General features: G+C 65.5%; 4 protein-coding genes across 11 annotated transcripts; 2 read left to right on the forward strand and 2 right to left on the reverse strand.

Moving 5' to 3' along the window:
- Positions 1-672: 672 nt before the first annotated feature.
- On the forward strand, positions 673-7,364 carry CIAO3 (cytosolic iron-sulfur assembly component 3). 2 transcript variants are annotated; one of them, XM_039246727.1, is made up of 11 exons: positions 673-760; positions 1,386-1,481; positions 2,179-2,322; positions 2,573-2,705; positions 3,414-3,548; positions 3,811-3,929; positions 4,098-4,281; positions 4,914-4,986; positions 5,484-5,621; positions 6,049-6,206; positions 6,426-7,364. In XM_039246727.1, exons 1-11 carry the CDS (start codon positions 695-697, stop codon positions 6,662-6,664), a joined length of 1,485 nt encoding a protein of 494 aa, XP_039102658.1. In that variant the 5' UTR covers positions 673-694; the 3' UTR covers positions 6,665-7,364. The 2 variants fall into 2 exon arrangements, with proteins under 2 accessions (XP_039102658.1, XP_039102659.1); XM_039246728.1 differs by having other exon boundaries at positions 4,152-4,281.
- A 19-nt stretch (positions 7,365-7,383) lies between these two features.
- HAGHL (hydroxyacylglutathione hydrolase like) lies at positions 7,384-10,133 on the reverse strand. 3 transcript variants are annotated; one of them, XM_039246730.1, is made up of 8 exons: positions 9,789-10,133; positions 9,359-9,423; positions 9,158-9,275; positions 8,973-9,081; positions 8,794-8,897; positions 8,486-8,584; positions 8,062-8,141; positions 7,384-7,828 (listed from the first exon to the last, which is right to left on the reverse strand). In XM_039246730.1, exons 1-8 carry the CDS (start codon positions 9,891-9,893, stop codon positions 7,660-7,662), a joined length of 849 nt encoding a protein of 282 aa, XP_039102661.1. In that variant the 5' UTR covers positions 9,894-10,133; the 3' UTR covers positions 7,384-7,659. The 3 variants fall into 3 exon arrangements, with proteins under 3 accessions (XP_039102661.1, XP_039102660.1, XP_039102663.1); XM_039246729.1 differs by having other exon boundaries at positions 8,486-8,587; XM_039246732.1 differs by lacking the exon at positions 8,062-8,141 and having other exon boundaries at positions 8,486-8,587.
- Positions 10,134-10,576: 443 nt separating this feature from the next.
- Positions 10,577-14,739, forward strand: CCDC78 (coiled-coil domain containing 78). 3 transcript variants are annotated; one of them, XR_005530905.1, is made up of 12 exons: positions 10,577-11,157; positions 11,331-11,579; positions 11,742-11,894; positions 12,178-12,245; positions 12,378-12,456; positions 12,560-12,685; positions 12,888-13,063; positions 13,131-13,302; positions 13,483-13,526; positions 14,166-14,232; positions 14,313-14,409; positions 14,505-14,590. XR_005530905.1 is itself a non-coding variant. In XM_039246858.1 (12 exons), exons 1-12 carry the CDS (start codon positions 10,909-10,911, stop codon positions 14,614-14,616), a joined length of 1,596 nt encoding a protein of 531 aa, XP_039102789.1. In that variant the 5' UTR covers positions 10,577-10,908; the 3' UTR covers positions 14,617-14,739. The 3 variants fall into 3 exon arrangements, 2 of the variants coding, with proteins under 2 accessions (XP_039102789.1, XP_039102790.1); XM_039246858.1 differs by having other exon boundaries at positions 14,309-14,409; positions 14,505-14,739; XM_039246859.1 differs by having other exon boundaries at positions 14,309-14,405; positions 14,505-14,600.
- Positions 14,736-16,499, reverse strand: ANTKMT (adenine nucleotide translocase lysine methyltransferase). Of its 3 annotated transcripts, XM_039246861.1 has the most exons (5): positions 16,188-16,485; positions 15,627-15,731; positions 15,382-15,522; positions 15,120-15,170; positions 14,736-14,989 (listed from the first exon to the last, which is right to left on the reverse strand). In XM_039246861.1, exons 1-5 carry the CDS (start codon positions 16,344-16,346, stop codon positions 14,768-14,770), a joined length of 678 nt encoding a protein of 225 aa, XP_039102792.1. In that variant the 5' UTR covers positions 16,347-16,485; the 3' UTR covers positions 14,736-14,767. The 3 variants fall into 3 exon arrangements, 2 of the variants coding, with proteins under 2 accessions (XP_039102792.1, XP_039102793.1); XM_039246862.1 differs by lacking the exon at positions 15,120-15,170; XR_005530906.1 differs by lacking the exon at positions 15,120-15,170 and having other exon boundaries at positions 14,899-14,989; positions 15,171-15,522; positions 16,188-16,499.
- Positions 16,500-18,252: the final 1,753 nt, after the last annotated feature.

Raw genomic sequence — 18,252 nt, forward strand, 5'->3', positions numbered from 1 at the left:
GCCATGCTGGGCCCTCAGAAACACGAAACCAACGCCCAGGATGTGCCAAAGCAACTCCTGCAGGTGTCTGGAAGACCCCAATAAAAAGCGGTCATTACTGTAAAACTGGCCTGGACACGATTTATAACAGCTCAGGACCTGACGCTGACCAGCAGCAGTGCCGCTTCGTGCCATAAAATCTTACAGGGGAAATAGTTTGCTCCAGCTGGTCTCCGGAATAACAGCAGAGGGTGTCGGAGACCCTGAGAGGAGGGAGCCTCTGGGTTGTGAGAAGCCACTGCCCACCCTGTCACTTCCATCTCTCTTGCTCTGCAAGAGGAATTGCACGCCCACGTGTGCCGGGCGCCCTTCCTGGGTCTCAAGCGCCTCTGCGACCAAGGACAGCAGGCCCGCTGCCTCTGCAAGCTCCCAGGGCGAGGACCCAGGGCCGCGCACCCAGCGGGCAGAGAGCCTTGGGTGAAAGAGGCGACCCTGCTGTCCTGGCGGCCCGTACGCCCGCCAGCGCTCAGGAGGCCGGGAACGTGCCGGCACGGGCCCCGCCAGCAGGGGGCGCGCGGCCGGGGGTGGGGGTGGGGTGGGGGGCAGGACGCGCATGCGCCGCGCGGGGCGCTTTCCGGCAGCGTGGCGGAAGAGCCTGCAGTTTCGCGTCGCTTGGCGACATCCGCGCCCCGCGCCCAGCCACAGTGCGGCCGCCATGGCGTCGCCCTTCAGCGGGGCGTTGCAGCTTACAGACCTGGATGACTTCATCGGGCCGTCTCAGGTGGGCCGGCCCGGATGGTGGGTGGCGGGCGCGGGTGTGGGGGGAACTCCCCTCCCCCTCAGTTTCTTCCCCTGAAAAACGAGATCGGAACCCAGACTCCCCGCCCGCATCCCCCGGGCCTCCGGCGCTCGGGCCGGCTTGCCGTCGATGGGGAGCCGAGGCCAGGGATGGCGGCCTCGAGCCGGGTGACTGTGCCGCGAGGCGGGGCCAGGTTACCAGCCCGCACCGCCCAATAGAACAGGTAGCTGCGGGTCATCACGCTGCCCTCAACCGGGACGACCGTGGGCAGCCGGAAGCGGGACTCGGGACTCAGGCCCGGAGAAACCCGTCCGCTTACTCTGGTAGACAAGTGGGGTGATCCCACCGCAGTTTGGAAGGCAGGGGAGCTGGTCCCCTGGAATCACCTACCATGACTTGGGGGGGGGTCGTCCTTGGTGCTGGTGGGGGTTAGAACGTGTGCCCCTTTGCAAGCGGGGTGACAGCGTGTTGCTAAGACTGCTTCTCTGGCAGGGGAGGGGAGTCGGGCAGCACCCCTGTCGGCGTGGTACTGCCGTCGTCAGGTGTCCCTCTTCCTCGGTAACCTCCATGCACTCAGACCGCTGTTTGGGGTCTCTTTCTGGTACAGGACTGCATCAAGCCCATGAAGGTAGATAAGAGGTCGGGAAGCGGCGTGGCCAAGATCCACATCGAAGATGATGGGAGTTATTTCCAGGTCTCACAGGTAAGTTCCAGCCCAGATGACCAAAAATTTTGCTTTTGCTGCTCTGTCCAGTCACAGGTATGGAGATGATGGACCTTTCACCGTCATCACAGTGGTCACATTCACTGTTGTCAAGGCTAGGAGGGCAGGGGTGGGGCCTGAGGTGGGGGTAGGGGGCATAGAGGCTGACATGGAGCTGCAGGGGGACCTCTTTTTGCAGATGATGGTTCCTAGCTTCCCTTCCCTCTCCCTCTCTGTGAGCTCTAATTCTGCAAGACTGTCCAGTTCAGAAGTATCCGGGTGGCTCGGTTGGTTAAGTGTCTGAGGCTCTTTTTTTTTTTTAATGTTTAATTTTGAGAGCGAGCGAGCAAGCAAGAGAACATGAACGGGGGAGGGTCAGACAGAGAGGGAGACACAGAATCCAAAGCAGGCTCCAGGCTCTGAGCTGTCAGCACAGAGCCCAACACCAGGCTCGAACTTATGAACTGTGAGATCATGACCTGAGCTAAAGAGGGACGCTTAACCAACTGAGCCGCCCCCAGGGTTCCCAAGCAATATTCAACTTTTAAAAATTCGGTGGCATACAAAGCCAGCCTCCTCCTGGGTTGGTTGTCAGTGTTGTGAGGCAGAGAATAAGGGCTTCCCGTAGGTTCCATTATCCTGAGAGCTCGTGTCCTTGTGTGGAGGCCCTTTGAGTCCTGAGTGCTTGTGCTTCCAGGATGGAGGGACTCGGAAGCTGGAGAAGGCCAAGATCTCGCTGGATGACTGCCTGGCGTGCAGTGGCTGTGTCACCTCGGCAGAGACCGTGCTCATCACTCAGCAAAGCCACGAGGAGCTGCGCAAGGTTCTAAATGCCAATAAAGTAAGTGCTGGGCGTCTTTGAGCCTTTTTTAACCTGACGTCAGCCCCGTGTCCTTTGCTTTTGCTGCCTTGTGCATCCTGTAAGTCTCGCCAGCAGGATGCCCATGAAGTGCTCCAGCACTGGTGTGCGGGGCCCCGCGTGGATGTGAAAGTGACGCGCCCTGACGGAGGCAGTGCGCGCCCGCTCCCAGCACTGGCGCGCAGGGAATCTGTGAGACCTGCCGAGTGAACGTGTGTCTTCTGCTTTGCAGACAGCGGCCCCCGGTCAAGAGAGGCTGGTTGTCGTTTCTGTCTCGCCCCAGTCCAGGGCGTCGCTGGCCGCACAGTTCGGGCTGAACCCTACAGACACCGCCAGGAAGCTTACTGCATTCTTTAAGACAATCGGTAGGCACCAAACCCCGTGTGCGTCCTCAGCGTGTGTGGTGTCCGGCGAGGGACTCCTCCAGCCTCTGAGTCCCTGAACTCCAACACACCAGAAACTGTTCTGAGTTGACTTTAGTCTGAAGTTTTGGTAGGAAACGTGAGAGCTGAGCTTGTTAAGAGATGGCCATCTGAACCATCCCGGCCCTTGTCCAGTCTGGAATTCTTGGAATTATCTGGAGTTTGCTCACCCCATGTATTGTTTTTAAATTCTCACCCTCGACAGGACGCGTGGGTGGCTCAGTCGGTTGGGCGACTGACTTCGGCTCAGGTCTCAGAGTTCAAGCCCCACATCGGGCTCTCTGCTGACAGCTCCGAGTCTGGAGCCTGCTTTGGATTCTGTGTCTCCCTCTCTCTCTTCTCCTCTGTCACTCGAGCTCTGTCTCTCTCTCGAAGATAAGTAAACATTAAAAAAAAATTTCTCCCCCGAGGCTCCTTTCCCCAGCCCGTCATGCTCTGGCTCAGAATGACTTCAGAGGAGCTCTGTGAGCCAGGAGCAGGGCTGAGAGGCCGTGGGGTGGGCACAAGAGGTGTGGCCTGGGCCCGGACAGCCGCTGTGGAGACAGCTGAGGCGCCCCCGGAAGGTGGAGGCCCCGCTCCCTGGGGTGCGGTCGGCAGGGCCTCGCCATTTAGCCGCCCTTCGTGGGGGTGAGGTGGCCGCTTGTCTTCCAGGGGTGCATTACGTGTTCGATACGTCCTTCTCGAGGAACTTCAGTCTCCTTGAGAGCCAGCGAGAGTTTGTGCGGCGGTTCCGAGGACAGGCCAACTCCAGGCAGGCCTTGCCCGTGCTCACATCCGCCTGCCCAGGTGCGTTCACGCTGCCGTGCTGGGTAACGGGACCGCTAGTGCGGCCGCCTCCGCGCGGAAGCTGTGCGCGAGCCACCTGGGGTCACTTAGTTCCCCAAGACCGTGATCTCACGGATGCCAGGCGCACAGGGCAGTGACAGCAGAGCAGGGACATTTTTTAATGGGACCAGAACTGCCCATCCAAGGCGGTCCGCCCCAGAATGTCATGCCTCGCACTGCCCAGCTGGTCAGACACCCCGTTTGTTCCCCGTGTCGGCCTCAGGCTGGATCTGCTACGCTGAGAAGACGCACGGAAGCCTCCTCATCCCCTACCTCAGCACCGCTCGCTCCCCGCAGCAGGTCATGGGCTCCCTGGTCAAGGACTTCTTTGCCCAGCAGCAGGTAACAGGAATTTTCCAGACAGGAACGATTCCCTGCCATCGGCCTCAAAGATGAGCCAAGACCTAGATGTCCACACACCCATTATGAGGCACCTCGGTCCCATCCTGGCTGCTGGCCGGCCCTGTCCCAGGCTGTGCCTGGGACCTCGTCCCCCGCCTTACCCTGCAGGCTCCTTTACCGTCAGGTCAGGCAGCAGCTCCACGTTTCCACGTTTCTCTGCAGCATTTGACCCCCGACAGGATCTACCACGTGACGGTGATGCCCTGCTATGACAAAAAACTGGAAGCTTCCAGACCAGACTTCTTCAACCAGGAGTACCAGACGCGTGATGTGGATTGCGTTGTTACCACAGGTGTGGGTCCCGCGTGGTGGCATCGCCCCCTGCACGCAAGCCCCACCTGGAGCTGCCCACCCCTGAGCGTGAGGCGCCCCGCGGCCCTCCCCTGGGTGCTAGGCCACACTTCACAGCTGTCCCGTTGTCCTGGGGAACGTGTGGCTCTGAATCAGGCTGCGTGGGGAGATGGGTGGACGTTCTTGCTGACCACTGTGACTCACGTGGGTCACCCCAGTTTTGAGTTGAGCAGCCTCACAGAGGCTCCTGAGTGCTCACTGCTCAGGTGCCCAGACAGTGGGGGGAAGGCGTCCCTGCGTGAACACACGTCCCTGTCCGCCTCAGGGGGAGCTGTGACCGTGCTGATGCGGGGCTGGGGACCCGCGTGGCCGCCCCCCGCCACGCTGCTGGGAGGGTGGACGGTGGGCTGCGGGTCCAGGGAACTGGCTGGCTCTTCTGAGGGGCCTCAGAAGTAGAGGCCTTCCTCACCTCAGTGGCTGGGTTTACCCTCCACCAACAAGCCAGAGGTGGACGTCTCGGGCTCCGGAGCTAAGTTACAGGTTCCCAGAGACGCAGGTGACGTGGGTCTCCTCAGCGGCCTGTTTTTATTGAGACCTCTGCTAAAGCGTGTCCGTGCTGGGGTCTTATTGTAGGAGAAGTCTTCAAGTTGCTGGAAGAAGAAGGGGTCTCACTCCCGGAACTGGAGCCCGCCCCCCTGGACAGCCTGTAAGTCACCACCCTCTGCAGCCGTGGGGAGTACACAAATCCAGCATCAGGGTGCTCGAGATGTGGGTCTGGGGGTTGCAGGTGTACTGGCGAGCAGCAGAAGTGAGGGCGTGGGGGTAGCAGAGTCCCCAGATGGACCCCAGCTCTGTGTCGCCTCCCTCCCTCTTCCCCACCATGACTTCTGGCTGGGTCCACGTCTGCCCTGTTGTCTGTCTCAGTGCGCATACAGGCGATCAAGTTCATGACCTGGCCGATGGAGAGTGAACTGATGGTCATCAGAGCTGTCCCAAACTTGACACAGGTCTAAGCTGCCCAAATAGGTGACTCGACAGAAAGAATGATCTTTCTTTTTGTGCTTCCTCCTGAGCCACAGACTAAGCCCCCCGGACTTCCTTTCCTATTTAGCAAGCAGCTCCTTCACGTGGGAGGGACAAAGGTCACCCGAAACCTTGTGGACAGCAGCCCCACTGCCACCGAGGCCGTGCTCTGTTCCCCAGGTGCAGCAGTGTGCCTGCCCAGGAGCTCAGCAGCCATCGGGGCGGGGGCTCAGGGGGCTACCTGGAGCATGTGTTCCGGCACGCGGCCCGGGAGCTCTTTGGAATCCATGTGGATGAAGTCACCTACAGACCCCTGAGGTCAGCGGGAAGGGCTGGAGCGTGGGGAGGGGGCGGCGGGCCGGGCTGGACGAAGACCCAGGGCACCAGACGAGAGCTGAGCCCTCCTCTCCGGCTGACACATACCAACCTCCCCACCCAGTGGTCAGCGTCCCTACCCACACCGCAGAGGGTGAGAGCCCCAAGGCCACGGTGGTATTCAGGGCACACGGAGTGTCCCGATGTGACGCTCCCTTCCACGGAGGGAGGGCTGGGCTCTTTGTGCGACTTCACCACGCCTCTGGCCATTCTCAGGGAGGAAGGATCAGGAAACAGATCCCCCACCTGACGGGTGGAAGCAAGCTTTCTACCCTCCCCTTCCATCGCTGTCCGCTGTGGAGCCGGTTAGGTTGGCAGACATGCCTGCAGGGCTGGGTACCAAGAGGGAGCCCGGCCTCTGTCCCCGCAGGAACAAGGACTTCCAGGAGGTGACCCTGGAAAAGGAGGGCCAAGTGGTGCTGCACTTTGCTGCGGCCTACGGCTTCCGCAACATCCAGAACCTGGTGCAGAAGCTCAAGCGGGGGCGCTGCCCGTACCATTACGTGGAGGTCATGGCCTGCCCCGCAGGTAGCTGGGGCAGGGCCCACTTCTTCCAGATGGCCCGGGGGGAGGGGGGGGTCGCGGCTTTCTGGGACCAGGGCAGGAGGGACGGAGGCGGAGCCCAGGGGGTCAGGAGGCTCGGGAGGGCCCGTCGGGAATGGGGTGTGCCGTGCCCCTCCTGCCCCCTCCCCCGCGTGCAGCCATCCTCCCGGTGACCATGGACTCACCTGTCTTGCTCTGCCACAGGCTGCTTGAATGGCGGAGGCCAGCTCAAGGCCCCCACCACGCCTGGCAAGGAGCTTCTCCAGCGTGTGGAGACGCTGTACGGCATGGTCAGGGCCGAGGCGCCGGAGGACGCGCCTGGCGTCCAGGAACTGTACGGGGACTGGCTGCAGGGCTGGGGCTCGGAGCGCGCCGGCCGCCTGCTGCACACGCGCTACCACGCAGTGGAGAAGGCCAGCTCTGGCCTCGGTGTCAGGTGGTAGGAGGCCCTGCTGAGCCCGCCACAGCCAGCACCCGCTCCCAGGAAGGTCATGTGCCGGAGTCCACACCAAGACGGGCCTCGGGAACTGGAACCCACGGCCAGGACAGGTGACCTCCAGCCCACGCTTGCCCTGACTGCCCGCTGCAGGAGGTCAGACAGTCCAAGGTCCCAGACCCTGCCCGCAGGCCTGGGGGGTCTGCGAGCAGGGTCCTTGCTGCTCCTGCCTTGTGGCCTGAGCGTGTGAGGGTTTTCAGCCGGTCCCCTGGGTGGTGTAAGGCTAAGCAAAAGTGGGGGTCCCCATCCCCCTTATGGGGTCACCCTGAAGCCAGGCTGTGAAGGACAGTGACGGCTGCACCTCCCGGGCCGGTCAAACTTGTAGCCCAGCGTGAGGAGCCCTCCTGCACTGGGTGGCCGAGAACGCTGGCCGGAGAAGGGTGCCCAGCCCACAGCACCCCCTGCCAGGGTGCAGTACCACCCTACCTGGGACTGGCCATTGATGCCAGGCGTGCCCTCTGAGACCTGAGAACGTGCGCTCTCTGGGCAGAGTTCCAGGTGGGAAGCAGACTGTGAGAGACCCCTGAGATTACGCATTAAGTCCCCTCTCCACAGCTGGGTCCCCAGGGGCGGGGGACGGATCAGGCTGAGCCCACCAGGCCCATCCTCATTGGGCCCCACATCCAATAAACAGATCTCTCTCCAGATGGTTTCTAAGAGCATCTGTCAGCATCAAGAAAGAAGCCTTTCAAAGCTTTATTCAAAGGTCAAAGCCCCGTGCACCCCACTAGGCTGCTTCCCAAGTACCCAGGTCTCGGCCCACATGCACCCCAGAGAGGGGCCTCACGTGTCCCCTGCCAGGGTGCCCACCCTCCAAAGCCCGACAGCCAGCTGGGTGGGGCCGTGGAAGTTTCCAGAGGCAACCCTCCTACAGGCTCAGTGTGCCAAGGGTTGAAGGAGCAGAGCTGTGCTTCCTGGCCACACGGCGGGTCCACTTGGGGCTCACTTCTGTCGGGGTGTGCTCAGGAGCCCCCACTGCAGCGCCAAGAGAGCCCGGGCCTGCGGGTGCAGGGGCTCAGCCGCCCGCTCGAAGCTTGCCCGCTCCCTGCAGAGTGCCTCCAGGACCTCGGCCGGGGCTGCCTTCCCCGTGAACTTGCACACAGGCTCTTCTCTGCGGGGAGAGAGGGCACCTTGGGGACCCTCCCTCGGGGAACTGCCGGGTGGGTGCTAGCAGAGGACACCTAAGGGGCAGCCTCTCCTTGGCACCTCCTGCAGAGCCCAAGTGGCTGCCAAGGTGGGCTTGAGGACAGCAGGCCAGCTCTGAGGCAGCCTGCTCTGCGGGACAGCCCCTGGGGCAGGCACAGGACCCCTACAAGAAGGCCTGGGGTGCCAACCAATACTCACGCCACCCTTAGGAAGGGGTTGTAGAGGAGCTCCTCGCCCAGGGTGGATGGCACTGTGGGCATATCGTCCTCATCCCTCTTCTGGAATAACCACAGGCCCCTGTCACAGCCTATCTCCAGAGCCCCAGGCAACTCGGCTCCACAAAGCCCCGCCCCTTCCTGGAGGCCAGAGCAGAAGGGCTGCCTCGCCCCGTCTAGTCCTTGAGGGCAGCCACCCCCTGGGTCAGACCGACTGGCTGCCCAGTCCCCGGACAGGGGGAGGCCACTAACCCTTCCCCTCATCAGTAGCCTCTGTGAGCAGTATACCCAAGGCTAAGCCAGGCCTGATCATGCCAGGCCAGTTACGCCTGACTTCTGCAGTGCCCCTCCTCCGTCCCAATCTTCATCCACCCTCCAGACCTCACCATTCAGAGGAGTGGCCGCACCTTGGCCCATGACAGCTTGGCCCTCACGTGGTCATTGCCGGGCTCCACTTTCTGTGCAAACTCAAGGTTGCCCAGCGTGTGCTCATGGCCACAGAACACCTTCTGGAGAAAGGAGGCATTCAGAGGGTGCACGGTGCTGACACTGACAGAGAGGGGGGGCGGCGCTCACCAGGGCTGGCCTGGCCCCTCCCCGGACCCTAGCACCCCAGGGCTGTTCTGCCTGAACTCCCTGACACAAGTCAAGTACCGAGCGTGTGGGCTGTGCAGGGAGGCGGGACCCTGCAGGAGGGCAAGGGGTGCCCGCTCACCGTCTCCGGGGGTAGGGAGCCCAGGGTCTCCACCAGGCTCTCATACATTTGCTGAGCTGTGCTCTCCAGGTGCAAGCCACAGCCACCCACCGACAGCGCATCCCCTGGGGTGGAGAGCAGGTCAGAGAAGGTGCCGCGGGGTCAGAGGAAAGGGGCTGGTGGGATGGGGCGGCCAGTACCCGAGAACACAGCTGGAGGATCAGGACAGTCCTCTTCCCACAGGAAGTAGCTCATGTGGCCGGAGGTGTGGCCCGGAGTCAGGAGACAGCGCACGTGGATGGCCCCAAACTGCGGCAGAGAGGCAGACGGCCGGTGACGCCGGAGAGCCCGAGGCGCCTCCCCGCCCTCCTGGGGCGGTGCTCACCCGCAGCTCCTCGCCGTGCGCCAGCCTGCGGGTCAGCGCGCAGATGCGCTCGTCGGCGCCCAGCACGGCCAGCCCCGGCCGCAGCCGCGCCAGCTCCGCGTTGCCGCGCGCGTGGTCCCTGCAGACGGGCGGGAGCAGGGTCAGCGGGGGGCGGGGCGGGGACGACGCCCTCGCGCCTCGGCCCGCCCCGACCGCGCTCACCAGTGGTGGTGGGTGGTCAGCACAGTGGTCAGTGATACCCCCTCCCGGCCCACGATCTCCAGCAGCTGAAAGGGACGGGGGTTAGGGAGACTTGGCAGGGTCGGGTGGCCGCCCCCACCCACCCACGCTAGGGCGCCAGGAGTGATGCGCAGTGCCGGGCAGGCCAGGAGCGGGCGGGGGCAGGGGAGACCCAGCAGACAGTAACAGCGCCCCGTGCGTACACACAGGCACCAGGGAAGGGGAAACGGAGGTGACGTGGTCCTAACTTGAAGGCAGACTCAAGATAATCAAGGAACCCTAAACGCCAAATAACCAGAGATTAGAGAATAGGGAAAGGCCTGCTCCAATCAGGGTGGTCGGGGGGACCCCTCGCAGGCCCAGTTGCCCAGACCCGCAGAGGCGCTCCCCGCCGCCCACAGGTTGCCCTCACCCTCTTGGGCACGGCCACGTCCACGGCCACAGCCTCCCGCGTGTGCTCCTCGATGACCAGGTACATGTAGTTATCCTCGAGCACAGGGATGACTTTGACCTTCATGGTCGCAGAGCTCAGGCACCCCGCTTCTTCTCCTAGAGAGGCGCCCCCCACCCCGCTTCTGAGCCCCTTCCCCTGAGCGCGGACTTCCCTCAAGGCAGGGCTGTGCGGGTGAGGGGTCAGCTCCACACACACATCGGGGGCCGGGAAGGGAGCCCGCTCCCTGCTCTCTGGACCACCGGGAGGACCGGTGCGGGAGCCAACGCCCCGAGCTCCCGCGGGCCGGCCCGTGCGCACGCCTGCCCCCCCCGCGCCGCCCCGCCGCAGGCCCCGCCCCGCCGCAGGCCCCGCCCCCGCGGCCGCCCCGCCCGCTCTACGCTCAGCCCACCCCCCTCGCGACCGCACGACCTCCCCAGCCCCGCCCCGCTACCCCGCCTTCCCCTTGAGCCACGCCCTCCCGCGTCGCCGGGGTCTTTCGGCCTAAGCCCCGCCCCTCGCCGTAGGCCGCGCCCCCCTCAGGCCCGCCCCGCCCCCCAGGCCCTCCCCGGGTCGCGGCGCGATACGGGTTCCCAAGCGGCCCTCACCCGCCAGGGCTGCGCCTGTGGCCTGCGCGGACCGCTGGAGACAGCGGGGTAGACACGGGCCGAGGGCGCTGCCCACGGGGCCTGAGCGGGGCGCGGCGCTCCCCCGGCCGCTGCCCACGGCCCTGCCGCGGCGCTGGGAGCGAGCGTGCGCGGGCAGGGGCGCGCGCGTGCCCGGTGGAGCCCGCACGCGCGGTCGAGCCCGCAACGCCGGGCCCTGCAGTGCCTGCCTCCTCCGCGAAGGCCTCCTGGCGCTTGGGCTGAGCCAGCCCCCTGGAGTCCCCCAGCCGGGGGTGGGAGAAGCTGCAGTCTGTTCGCCTGCCCATCCCGGCGCCCGGCCGTCAACAGCAGGCACACAGAGGGCGCCTACTGAGTGTGTGAGCCCCACGGTAGGGCAGGGCCCCTGCGAGGGGGAAGCAGTCACGGCAGCGGCCGGGGCGCGCTCTGCGCTCCCGGGTCCGCCCGCGCGCAGGGTGAGCGCGGCGGCGCCCGTCCGCATGTCGCAGAGGGGGAACCGCAGACCAGAAGCGACGGGCCACCACAGACGGAGTGCGCTGGGTCCGCCTCCGCCGACTGCCCTCGCGGGGCGGTCCTCAGAGGCCCTAGCAACGCCGCGAGCCGCCGTGTTGCAGCAACAGGCCGGTAGCCAAGGTGGCACTGCGCTTGGGTCAGAGGTCCTTTTGCTTATGGAGCGTGCGGCAGCCACAAGCCCCAGGGCACAGCCCCCACCCTGGGCCACTGAGAATGTGAGTCGGCCACGGGGCCAGGGTGTCTCCCTGTCACCTCAGAGGCCGAGTCCTGGATTTGATCCTGGCCGTGGGAGGAACTGCCCTGGCTCGGGCAGGCTGTGTGCGTGTGTGGAGGGGACGCTGGCGAGGAGTGCAGGCCCACCTGCGGGATGCGCCTGGTCCCTCCCCAGGTTCTGCCACGGGCCGAGGACTGGACCACGAGCCTCAGGGCAGAGCGTCCCCCGGACCTACAGCTGAGTGAGGAGCAGCGGCTGCAGGCCAGTGAGGGGCCCTGGGGTACCAGCAGCAAGGAGGGCCCCACAGACGCCGCCTCTTACTCGGGCCACCCACAGATCTCCAAGGAGTTGGTTGACCTGCAGATCACAGCCCATCACCTGCGGGAGCAACACGAGGTTGAACTCTTCGAGCTGAGGAGTGAGGTGGGTGCTGATGTGTTCCCACAGGTGCCCCGAACACACGGGGGAGGGTGCGCACTGAGGACCAGTGCCGTGTCTCTGCCTCTTCCCGCGTGTGCGGTGTGTTCCTGTACGGCCCCAAATGACGTTGCCCCGCCCTGGGTGTCCTGGCCCCGCCCCCTGCAGGTCCTAAGGCTGGAGAGCCGGGTTCTGGAGCTGGAGCTGCGTGGAGATTGTGCAGCCCCGGCAGACACTGGCCTGGGGCACCGCCAGGAGCTGGCACAGGGGCCCGGGCACAAGGCCCAGGAGCAGGGACACTCCATCCACCAGAGACCCCAGGTCACCATAAGTGCACGGAAGGCCTGGCTGGGTGGGCTGGGCAGGGGAGCTGAACAGGGGTGCACAGGGGCGCAGTGAGGTTCGGACCGGCTCTCCCGTACAGGCACAGCCAGAGGACTTCTTGACCCCCAAGAAGGAACAGCAGACGCTGGGGAACAGTGTGAGTGTGCAGCCACCTAGTCTGGGAATCGGGGCAGGTTTCTCCCAGCCCAGGGTGCAGCTGGGCAACGGCAGGGACCCAGAGTTTGGGGTCTCATTCAGCCAGCCCTTGTGTACCCCGCAGCTGCAGGGAGAATGGCAGCGAGTGCTGGAGAAGCACAGGGCCCAGAAGCAGGCACTGGAGACCCACGTGTGAGTGGCTGCCTCCCCAGGGATGGGGAGGACCCAGCAGGGCACCGGGCACCGGGCACAGAGCAAACATTCCCAAGAGGCAGAGGGAGTTCCTGCCCTGTGCCCGGCTGAGCTTCACGCCCACGTCCGCAGGGCAGACCTGGGTCGGCAGCTGCAGGGAGCCCGAGAGGAGGCCAGGACAGCGGGACAGCGACTGGCTGCACAAGCCACGGTGAGGCCCAGCCCTACCCACTGAGATCTGGCAGGTGGCCGTCCTACAAAGTGGCAAAGGGCCACCTCATGGAACGTAGGTTCAAGGCTGCCTCCACCCCCAGGTGTTGTCTGCCTGCCAAGGCCAGCTCCGCCAGGCCGAGGAGGAGAATGCCCAGCTGCAGCTGCAGCTCAAGAAGCTGAACCAGGAGTATGCAGTCCAGCTGCAGCGATGTGCCCGAGGCGTGGCAGTGAGCACTGGCTGGAGTGGCCCTGTGCCGGGTGGGAGGTCCCTGGTACCGCGGAGCCCAAGCCTGGCCTGAGCGTGCCGGGATGCTTCAGGGAGACCCCGTGGGCCCGGCCTGCCAAGTGGCCCAATCTGCTCCACACAGGGGACTGTGGGAATTGCTGTCAGCCCTGGCCCCACCCCCAGCCCCGCCCGATCCCCTCCAGGAGTCTACACGGGTGCCAGATGCAGCTGCCCTTCGGGCTTTCCTGGAGAGCACTCTGGAGGACATCCGGGCAGCGCACCGCAGCCGCGAGCAGCAGCTGGCCCGGGCCGCTCGTGCCTACCGCAAGCGCCTGGCAGATCTGAGCTGTAGACATGAGGAGCTGCTGGCCAACCACAGGTGGGCCCATCCCTAAGACGGGCACCTGGGGGTGGGGTGGCCCTGTGTGACCCGGCATGTGGCTCAGGGTGCAGCAGGTGCTGGCAGACCCCAGGGGGGCACTCGGGACCCCCAAGGCTACCTCTGATGGAGCCATCTCAGACCCGGAGCCACTGCCTCTGCATCTGGTCACTGAACCCAGTCACCTACCAGAGAACCAGGCCAGGCTGGAGAAGCAGCTGCGGAAGCTCCAGGCCCCGGTGAGCTCTCCTGACTACCCTGCGCTGACCTTGAAGCACTGGCCCCAGAACACACCCCAGCCCTGTGACAGGTTCAGCCTAGGTCCCACCCTTGCGTGGCCTGCCTTGAGCCGACAGAGAATTCCCACCACGCAGCCTTTCCAGCCCAACGGGCTCATGATACTGCTCTTGCTCCTACAGAGGGGACCCAGTGGAGCCTCCCAGGGGAGCTCGGCAGAGCCACAGTGAGTACCGTGCAGTGGGTGTTGAGGACACCTGCCCTTGGGTCTTGGCCTGCGTGGGAGGCGTCAATAATCACAGAAAGCCAAGGGCCTGGGGCGAAGCGGGGCCCTGGCAGGAGAGGGGCTAACCTTGAATGGGAGGGTCCGGGAGAGCCGCTGAGGAAGGGACATTTGAGCGAGGCCCAGAGGACCGAAGGATGAAGAGGTGCGGTGGGATGGCTCCAGGACAGCATAGTAGCAGGCGGCCTGCTGACTTTCGCCGCCCTTGCCTCTGGGCCTCCGTGTTTCCAAATGTGGCGGGCAAGGCTGTGTCAGCCCCACTCCCAGAGTTTTGAGAAGCACATCCCCAGGATGGGGGAGGTCCCCTGTCAACATCCATACAGCACTGGGGTCTCTATTTGGCTTTGTGGCTTAGTCCTCCCTGCGTGGCCAGTGGGCCCTCTGGGCCTGGGCTGCTCTGACCCCTGTACAGATGGCTCAAAGGCCCAAGCAGGGCCCATAGTGGACACGTGGGCCCATGCAGTCCTGCACTGGCTCCCAGCAGTCAAGTCAGGAATCTGGGTGCCCCAACTTGAACATGCTCTTGGTCAACATGTGGCCTGATGCTGGCCCTCATACCTGCCCCTCTCTCTCTCCTCCCAGAGGCCAGGAACCTGCATCCTGGGCCCAGATCCACCAGAAGCTCCGGGACTTCTCCCGTGGCACTCAGGTAGTGGGCAGGGCCTGGCCGGGGGCCCCTCCTCACTCTCTGTCCTGCCTCATAGCTTCTGCCCTCCCCACGCCAGGCAGAGCTGGAATGTGAGCGCGCACAGCTGCTAGTCCGGGCCGTGAGGGCTGAGGAGCAGCTATCTGAGCTACAGGAGTATGTGGACCAGCACCTAGGCAGGTGGGCTGGGAGTGGCCCAGGGCGTCAGCTCCAGGCAGCGGAGCCAGGGCTGGTGCACAGCCAGGCAGGTGAGTAAGCCTGACTCCTCTGAGCAGGTACAAACAAGAGATCCTGAAGCTGAGGAAGCTAATGCGTACAGAGGACGCCGCCGAAGTGGGGGCCGCACCTCCACTCAAGCCCCAGCACCCAAAGACCCGCAGCCGCTAGCCAGCTGTTGAATTCGCACAGCACAACTCTTCACGGCGGCGGCCAAGGAACCCTCCTCAGAGCACCCCCTTGAATGCAGAGGTCATTCCACCCAACCCTCCACCCAACAAGAGTCAGGACGCAGTCCGGAGTCTTTATTGTGTCCAAAGGGTCAGCCAACCTGAGACTTGGGAGCCCCGGGGACTGAGGCAGAACTGGGTCCTGGGGAAGCCTGACCAGCTGGCCCACCGCTATGGACATCATAGGCCCAGACACGGTCCAGACCCTCCCCCATCACAGCCACAGGCGGCCAGGTGGGGAGGGGGAAGCGCCCCGACACCACTCGGGCCCCTGCGGGCAACTCTGCCCGCAGCTTGTCTTCCAGGAGTGGGAGCTGTGGAGAGACAGCAGGAGGGCAGGGTGGGCAAGGCTGACCGCGGCTGCCCCTGCCGGGCTCCTCCAGGCCCAGCACCTACACTGAGAGGGCCGGGGCCTCCCCTGGGGCTAGCAAACCCCACACCTACCACACTAGGGGCCAGGAACACAGACACGTTGTGGCAGTCCCTCAGGCTCACCTGCAAGAACAGTCACCCCAGCAGGGAGCAGGGCCCCAGCCGAGGAGGAGGTCTGGTGAGCATGGGGTCACTGTGGCTCCCAAGTCCTGGCCCCAGACCACGCAGGTGCAGGCAGGGGAACCTGGGGTTGTCGGTGGGGTGGCCAACCGACAGCTGGACGTGTGGAGATCAGGTGTGGGGACCCCAGGAGCCCCGGGACTCCCTGGGTTACCTTCCAGAGGTCCTCACGGCGGTAGCAGACGCTGCCGGCACAGCCTGCCCTCCATGCATGCAGCCGGGCCAGCCCCACTAGCCACGGGTTCAGCTCGTAACCCACAGCTGGCTGGAGGCCGCACTTGTGGGCAGCCAGCACCTGCAGGCACATGAGACTGTAGGTCCAGAAGGTGGGGGGGGGGTGCGCTGGCGAGAGGGGGCGACGAGGACGCCCCCAAACCCATCCCCACCCCGACACCTTACAATCCTGCCGTCGCCAGAGCCCAGGTCCACCATCTTTCCAGGGCGGCCTCGCAGTAGCGACAACACGTGCTCCACCTGCCGCTCACTCGCACCGACATAGGGCACCTGGACAAGGAAGCAGGCGGGGCCGGGTCGGGGGAGTCGGGGGTTTGGGGCGCTGAGCTTGCAGGTCCCCAGCCGCGGCCCGTCCAGGAGAGGCGGCGCCCGCCCCGCCCCCAGCCGCGGCGGCCCCGCCCAGGCCCCGCCCCCCTGCAGGCGCGGCGGTCCCGCCCCAGCCCCGCCCCCTGCAGCCGCAGCGGTCCCGCCCCGCCCCCAGCCGCGGCCCCGGCGGTCCCGCCCCACCCCCAGCCGCGGCCCCGGCGGTCCCGCCCCACCCCCAGCCGCGGCCCCGCCCCCCTGCAGGCGCGGCGGCCCCGCCCCAGCCCCGCCCCCTGCAGCCGCAGCGGTCCCGCCCCGCCCCCAGCCGCGGCCCCGGCGGTCCCGCCCCACCCCCAGCCGCGGCCCCGCCCCCCTGCAGCCGCGGCCCCGCCCCCCTGCAGCCGCGGCGGCCCCGCCCCGCACCTGCAGCCGCAGCGGCACGCGGCGGAAGCCAGGCTGCAGCAGCAGCGCCCACGCGACGTAGGCCGCCAGGCCCGAGCCCGCCGCCGCCTGCAGCAGCTCCAGCGCGCTCAGCCGCCGCTCGCGCAGCTCCGACAGCGCCTCGCCGGGGTCGTCCTCCATGGCGGCGGGACGCGCGGCTCAGGGTCGCCCTGCCCCAGGGTCCCTCCCGGGCTCGGGTCGGACGCCGTCCCGCGCGGGCCGGGAGCCGGAGGGGACCCTCCAGCCCGCCCCGCGCCTACCGGAAGTGGCGGGGCGCCGGAAGTACGGGGCGGAAGCCGTGGCGGAGCGCCGGAAGCGGTCGTCCGCTCGCGCTCAGCGGCGGCCCGAGGCCGGTCCCGCGCGGTCCGGGTCCTGCTGAGGCCTGAGGTCTCCGGCTGCACCGGCCTAGCCCGCGCCCCGGGGACCCCCCCCCGCTGCCCCTTTGGCCCACCTACCCCCGCGCAGGGACAAGCGACGCGGCCATGCAGGCGTGGCCGGAGCGGGGATCTGGGGACGGCCGTGGAGCTCGGCGCGGAGGGAACTCCGGGGCGTGGGGTGGCGCCGCGGCCAGGCTGTCGCAGAGAGACTGGCGGAGGTCCCCACCCGCCGCGACGCCCCGGAGGCCGGCCAAGCCCGTGGGCGGCCGCAGGGAGGACACCCTCCGGGCCCGCACCACCGCTGAAGGCAGGCAGGCCGAGTGGGGACGGGGGAAGGTGCGGCGGCAGCTGGGAGCTCAGCCGAGAGGCAGGCTTGACCAGGAGATCGAGCCGCCCTGAAAACGCGGACGTTAGCTGTGGATGTGGTCGAAGGGGGGCCGGGTATGAGGGGCCGAGCGACTGGCAGCTGGCCCAGCCACGGGGGTGGCGGGGGGGGAGAAAGAGCCCCAAGAGCCGGGGAGACATCCTTCCTTCTCCAAAAACGTCACAAAAAATTTCAGTTCCCAGAGGTGAGCTGGCAACGCCCGGGGTTGGGAGAAACAAGTAGGGGAGCAGAGCCCATGTCAGGTGCCAGAGCCAGGGCCGCCCCCTCAGCCCACCTTGAAGCTGGCTGAGCTGTCTCACGAATGTGAGGGACTCAGATGTACACAGGTCCTGGCCTGGCTCCTTGGCCACCCGCGGCCCTGGTCCGGATCCTCGGGTTCAGACGGTACCAACATGCCCCAGACCCCTTCCTCCACGCTCAAATACAGACTGCCTCACATGCCTGCCTGTGCGTGGCCGCAGTCCTGAAAGACAGGCATCCGTGGGCGACAGGAAATCCCAGTGTCCTGCTCCCAAGAAATGAGCCCTGGGGAGGAGGGTTGGCCCCACCTGGCTCACAGGATCTTATCTCCTGTGGGGGTGTCACTGGGCCCTCCCCAGAAAGTTTGTGCACTGGGCTCCAGGCTGTTGGGGGGGGGGGCTTACACAGCACCCCACCCTCGTGTGTTTTGTTCCTTGCTCTATTCCTAGGGCAGCACCTGGCACCTAGAAGGCACTCAGTAAAAGCTGTTGACTGAACCAGTGCACATAACCAGACTCCTCCCGCACACACCCCCCCCCCAACTCTCAGGCTCCTCGGCAGGTGGGCGCATACCTGTGTGAGCGCACGTGCCCAGAGGTGCTCCACAGGCCAGCTCCCTTAGCCCATGGCCCCCACATACATGCTCACCCACCCCATTTCCCCTGTCTCCCCCATCTGCCCCCCAAGCAGGCATGAAGCCCCTGGCCCAAGACTTTGAGGCACAACCCGGAGCACCCTGTGGCTCCTTTGCCCTGTTAGCCGCACCCAATTCTGCCCTTTCTGCACCTTATGAAAAGAAAGCTAGTTGCAAAGTTAGCACTTTCTCTGCAGAGGGTGTGTGCATGGGAGGCTCAGGCATGTGCCGGGACAGGTGCATAGAGACCAGTGTCCAACTAAGGGCTCACCCCAGAGCAGCTGCCCTACCCTACGTTTTTGTGGACATGTGGTCTGGGAGGCAGTCCACAGTGACCCCTGGGTGTGGCCAGGGGCCTCCTCCTTCCAATGAAAGGCTGTGGGGAGGTGACCAGAAGATCAGGACAGATGC

Source organism: Hyaena hyaena, unplaced genomic scaffold (genome assembly GCF_003009895.1).
Source record: "Hyaena hyaena isolate Hyena2069 unplaced genomic scaffold, ASM300989v1 scaffold_285, whole genome shotgun sequence".
Lineage (NCBI taxonomy): Eukaryota > Metazoa > Chordata > Mammalia > Carnivora > Hyaenidae > Hyaena > Hyaena hyaena.

What these genes read in the sequence shown, in the direction of transcription:
- CIAO3 (XM_039246727.1), top strand. Translation starts at nt 695, where the DNA reads ATGGCGTCGCCCTTCAGCGGGGCGTTGCAGCTTACAGACCTGGATGAC. An exon ending in ACTTCATCGGGCCGTCTCAG is followed by an intron (nt 761 to 1,385) that starts GTGGGCCGGCCC and finishes TTTCTGGTACAG; the next exon opens with GACTGCATCAAGCCCATGAA. An exon ending in GTTATTTCCAGGTCTCACAG is followed by an intron (nt 1,482 to 2,178) that starts GTAAGTTCCAGC and finishes TTGTGCTTCCAG; the next exon opens with GATGGAGGGACTCGGAAGCT.
- CCDC78 (XM_039246858.1), top strand. Translation starts at nt 10,909, where the DNA reads ATGTCGCAGAGGGGGAACCGCAGACCAGAAGCGACGGGCCACCACAGA. An exon ending in GATGTGCCCGAGGCGTGGCA is followed by an intron (nt 12,686 to 12,887) that starts GTGAGCACTGGC and finishes GATCCCCTCCAG; the next exon opens with GAGTCTACACGGGTGCCAGA. An exon ending in GAGCTGCTGGCCAACCACAG is followed by an intron (nt 13,064 to 13,130) that starts GTGGGCCCATCC and finishes CATGTGGCTCAG; the next exon opens with GGTGCAGCAGGTGCTGGCAG.
- ANTKMT (XM_039246861.1), bottom strand. Translation starts at nt 16,346, where the DNA reads ATGGAGGACGACCCCGGCGAGGCGCTGTCGGAGCTGCGCGAGCGGCGG. An exon ending in GCGTGCCGCTGCGGCTGCAG is followed by an intron (nt 15,732 to 16,187) that starts GTGCGGGGCGGG and finishes TTCCTTGTCCAG; the next exon opens with GTGCCCTATGTCGGTGCGAG. An exon ending in GCTCTGGCGACGGCAGGATT is followed by an intron (nt 15,523 to 15,626) that starts GTAAGGTGTCGG and finishes ATGTGCCTGCAG; the next exon opens with GTGCTGGCTGCCCACAAGTG.
- HAGHL (XM_039246729.1), bottom strand. Translation starts at nt 9,893, where the DNA reads ATGAAGGTCAAAGTCATCCCTGTGCTCGAGGATAACTACATGTACCTG. An exon ending in CGCACGGCGAGGAGCTGCGG is followed by an intron (nt 9,082 to 9,157) that starts GTGAGCACCGCC and finishes TCTCTGCCGCAG; the next exon opens with TTTGGGGCCATCCACGTGCG. An exon ending in TCCTCCAGCTGTGTTCTCGG is followed by an intron (nt 8,898 to 8,972) that starts GTACTGGCCGCC and finishes TCTCCACCCCAG; the next exon opens with GGGATGCGCTGTCGGTGGGT.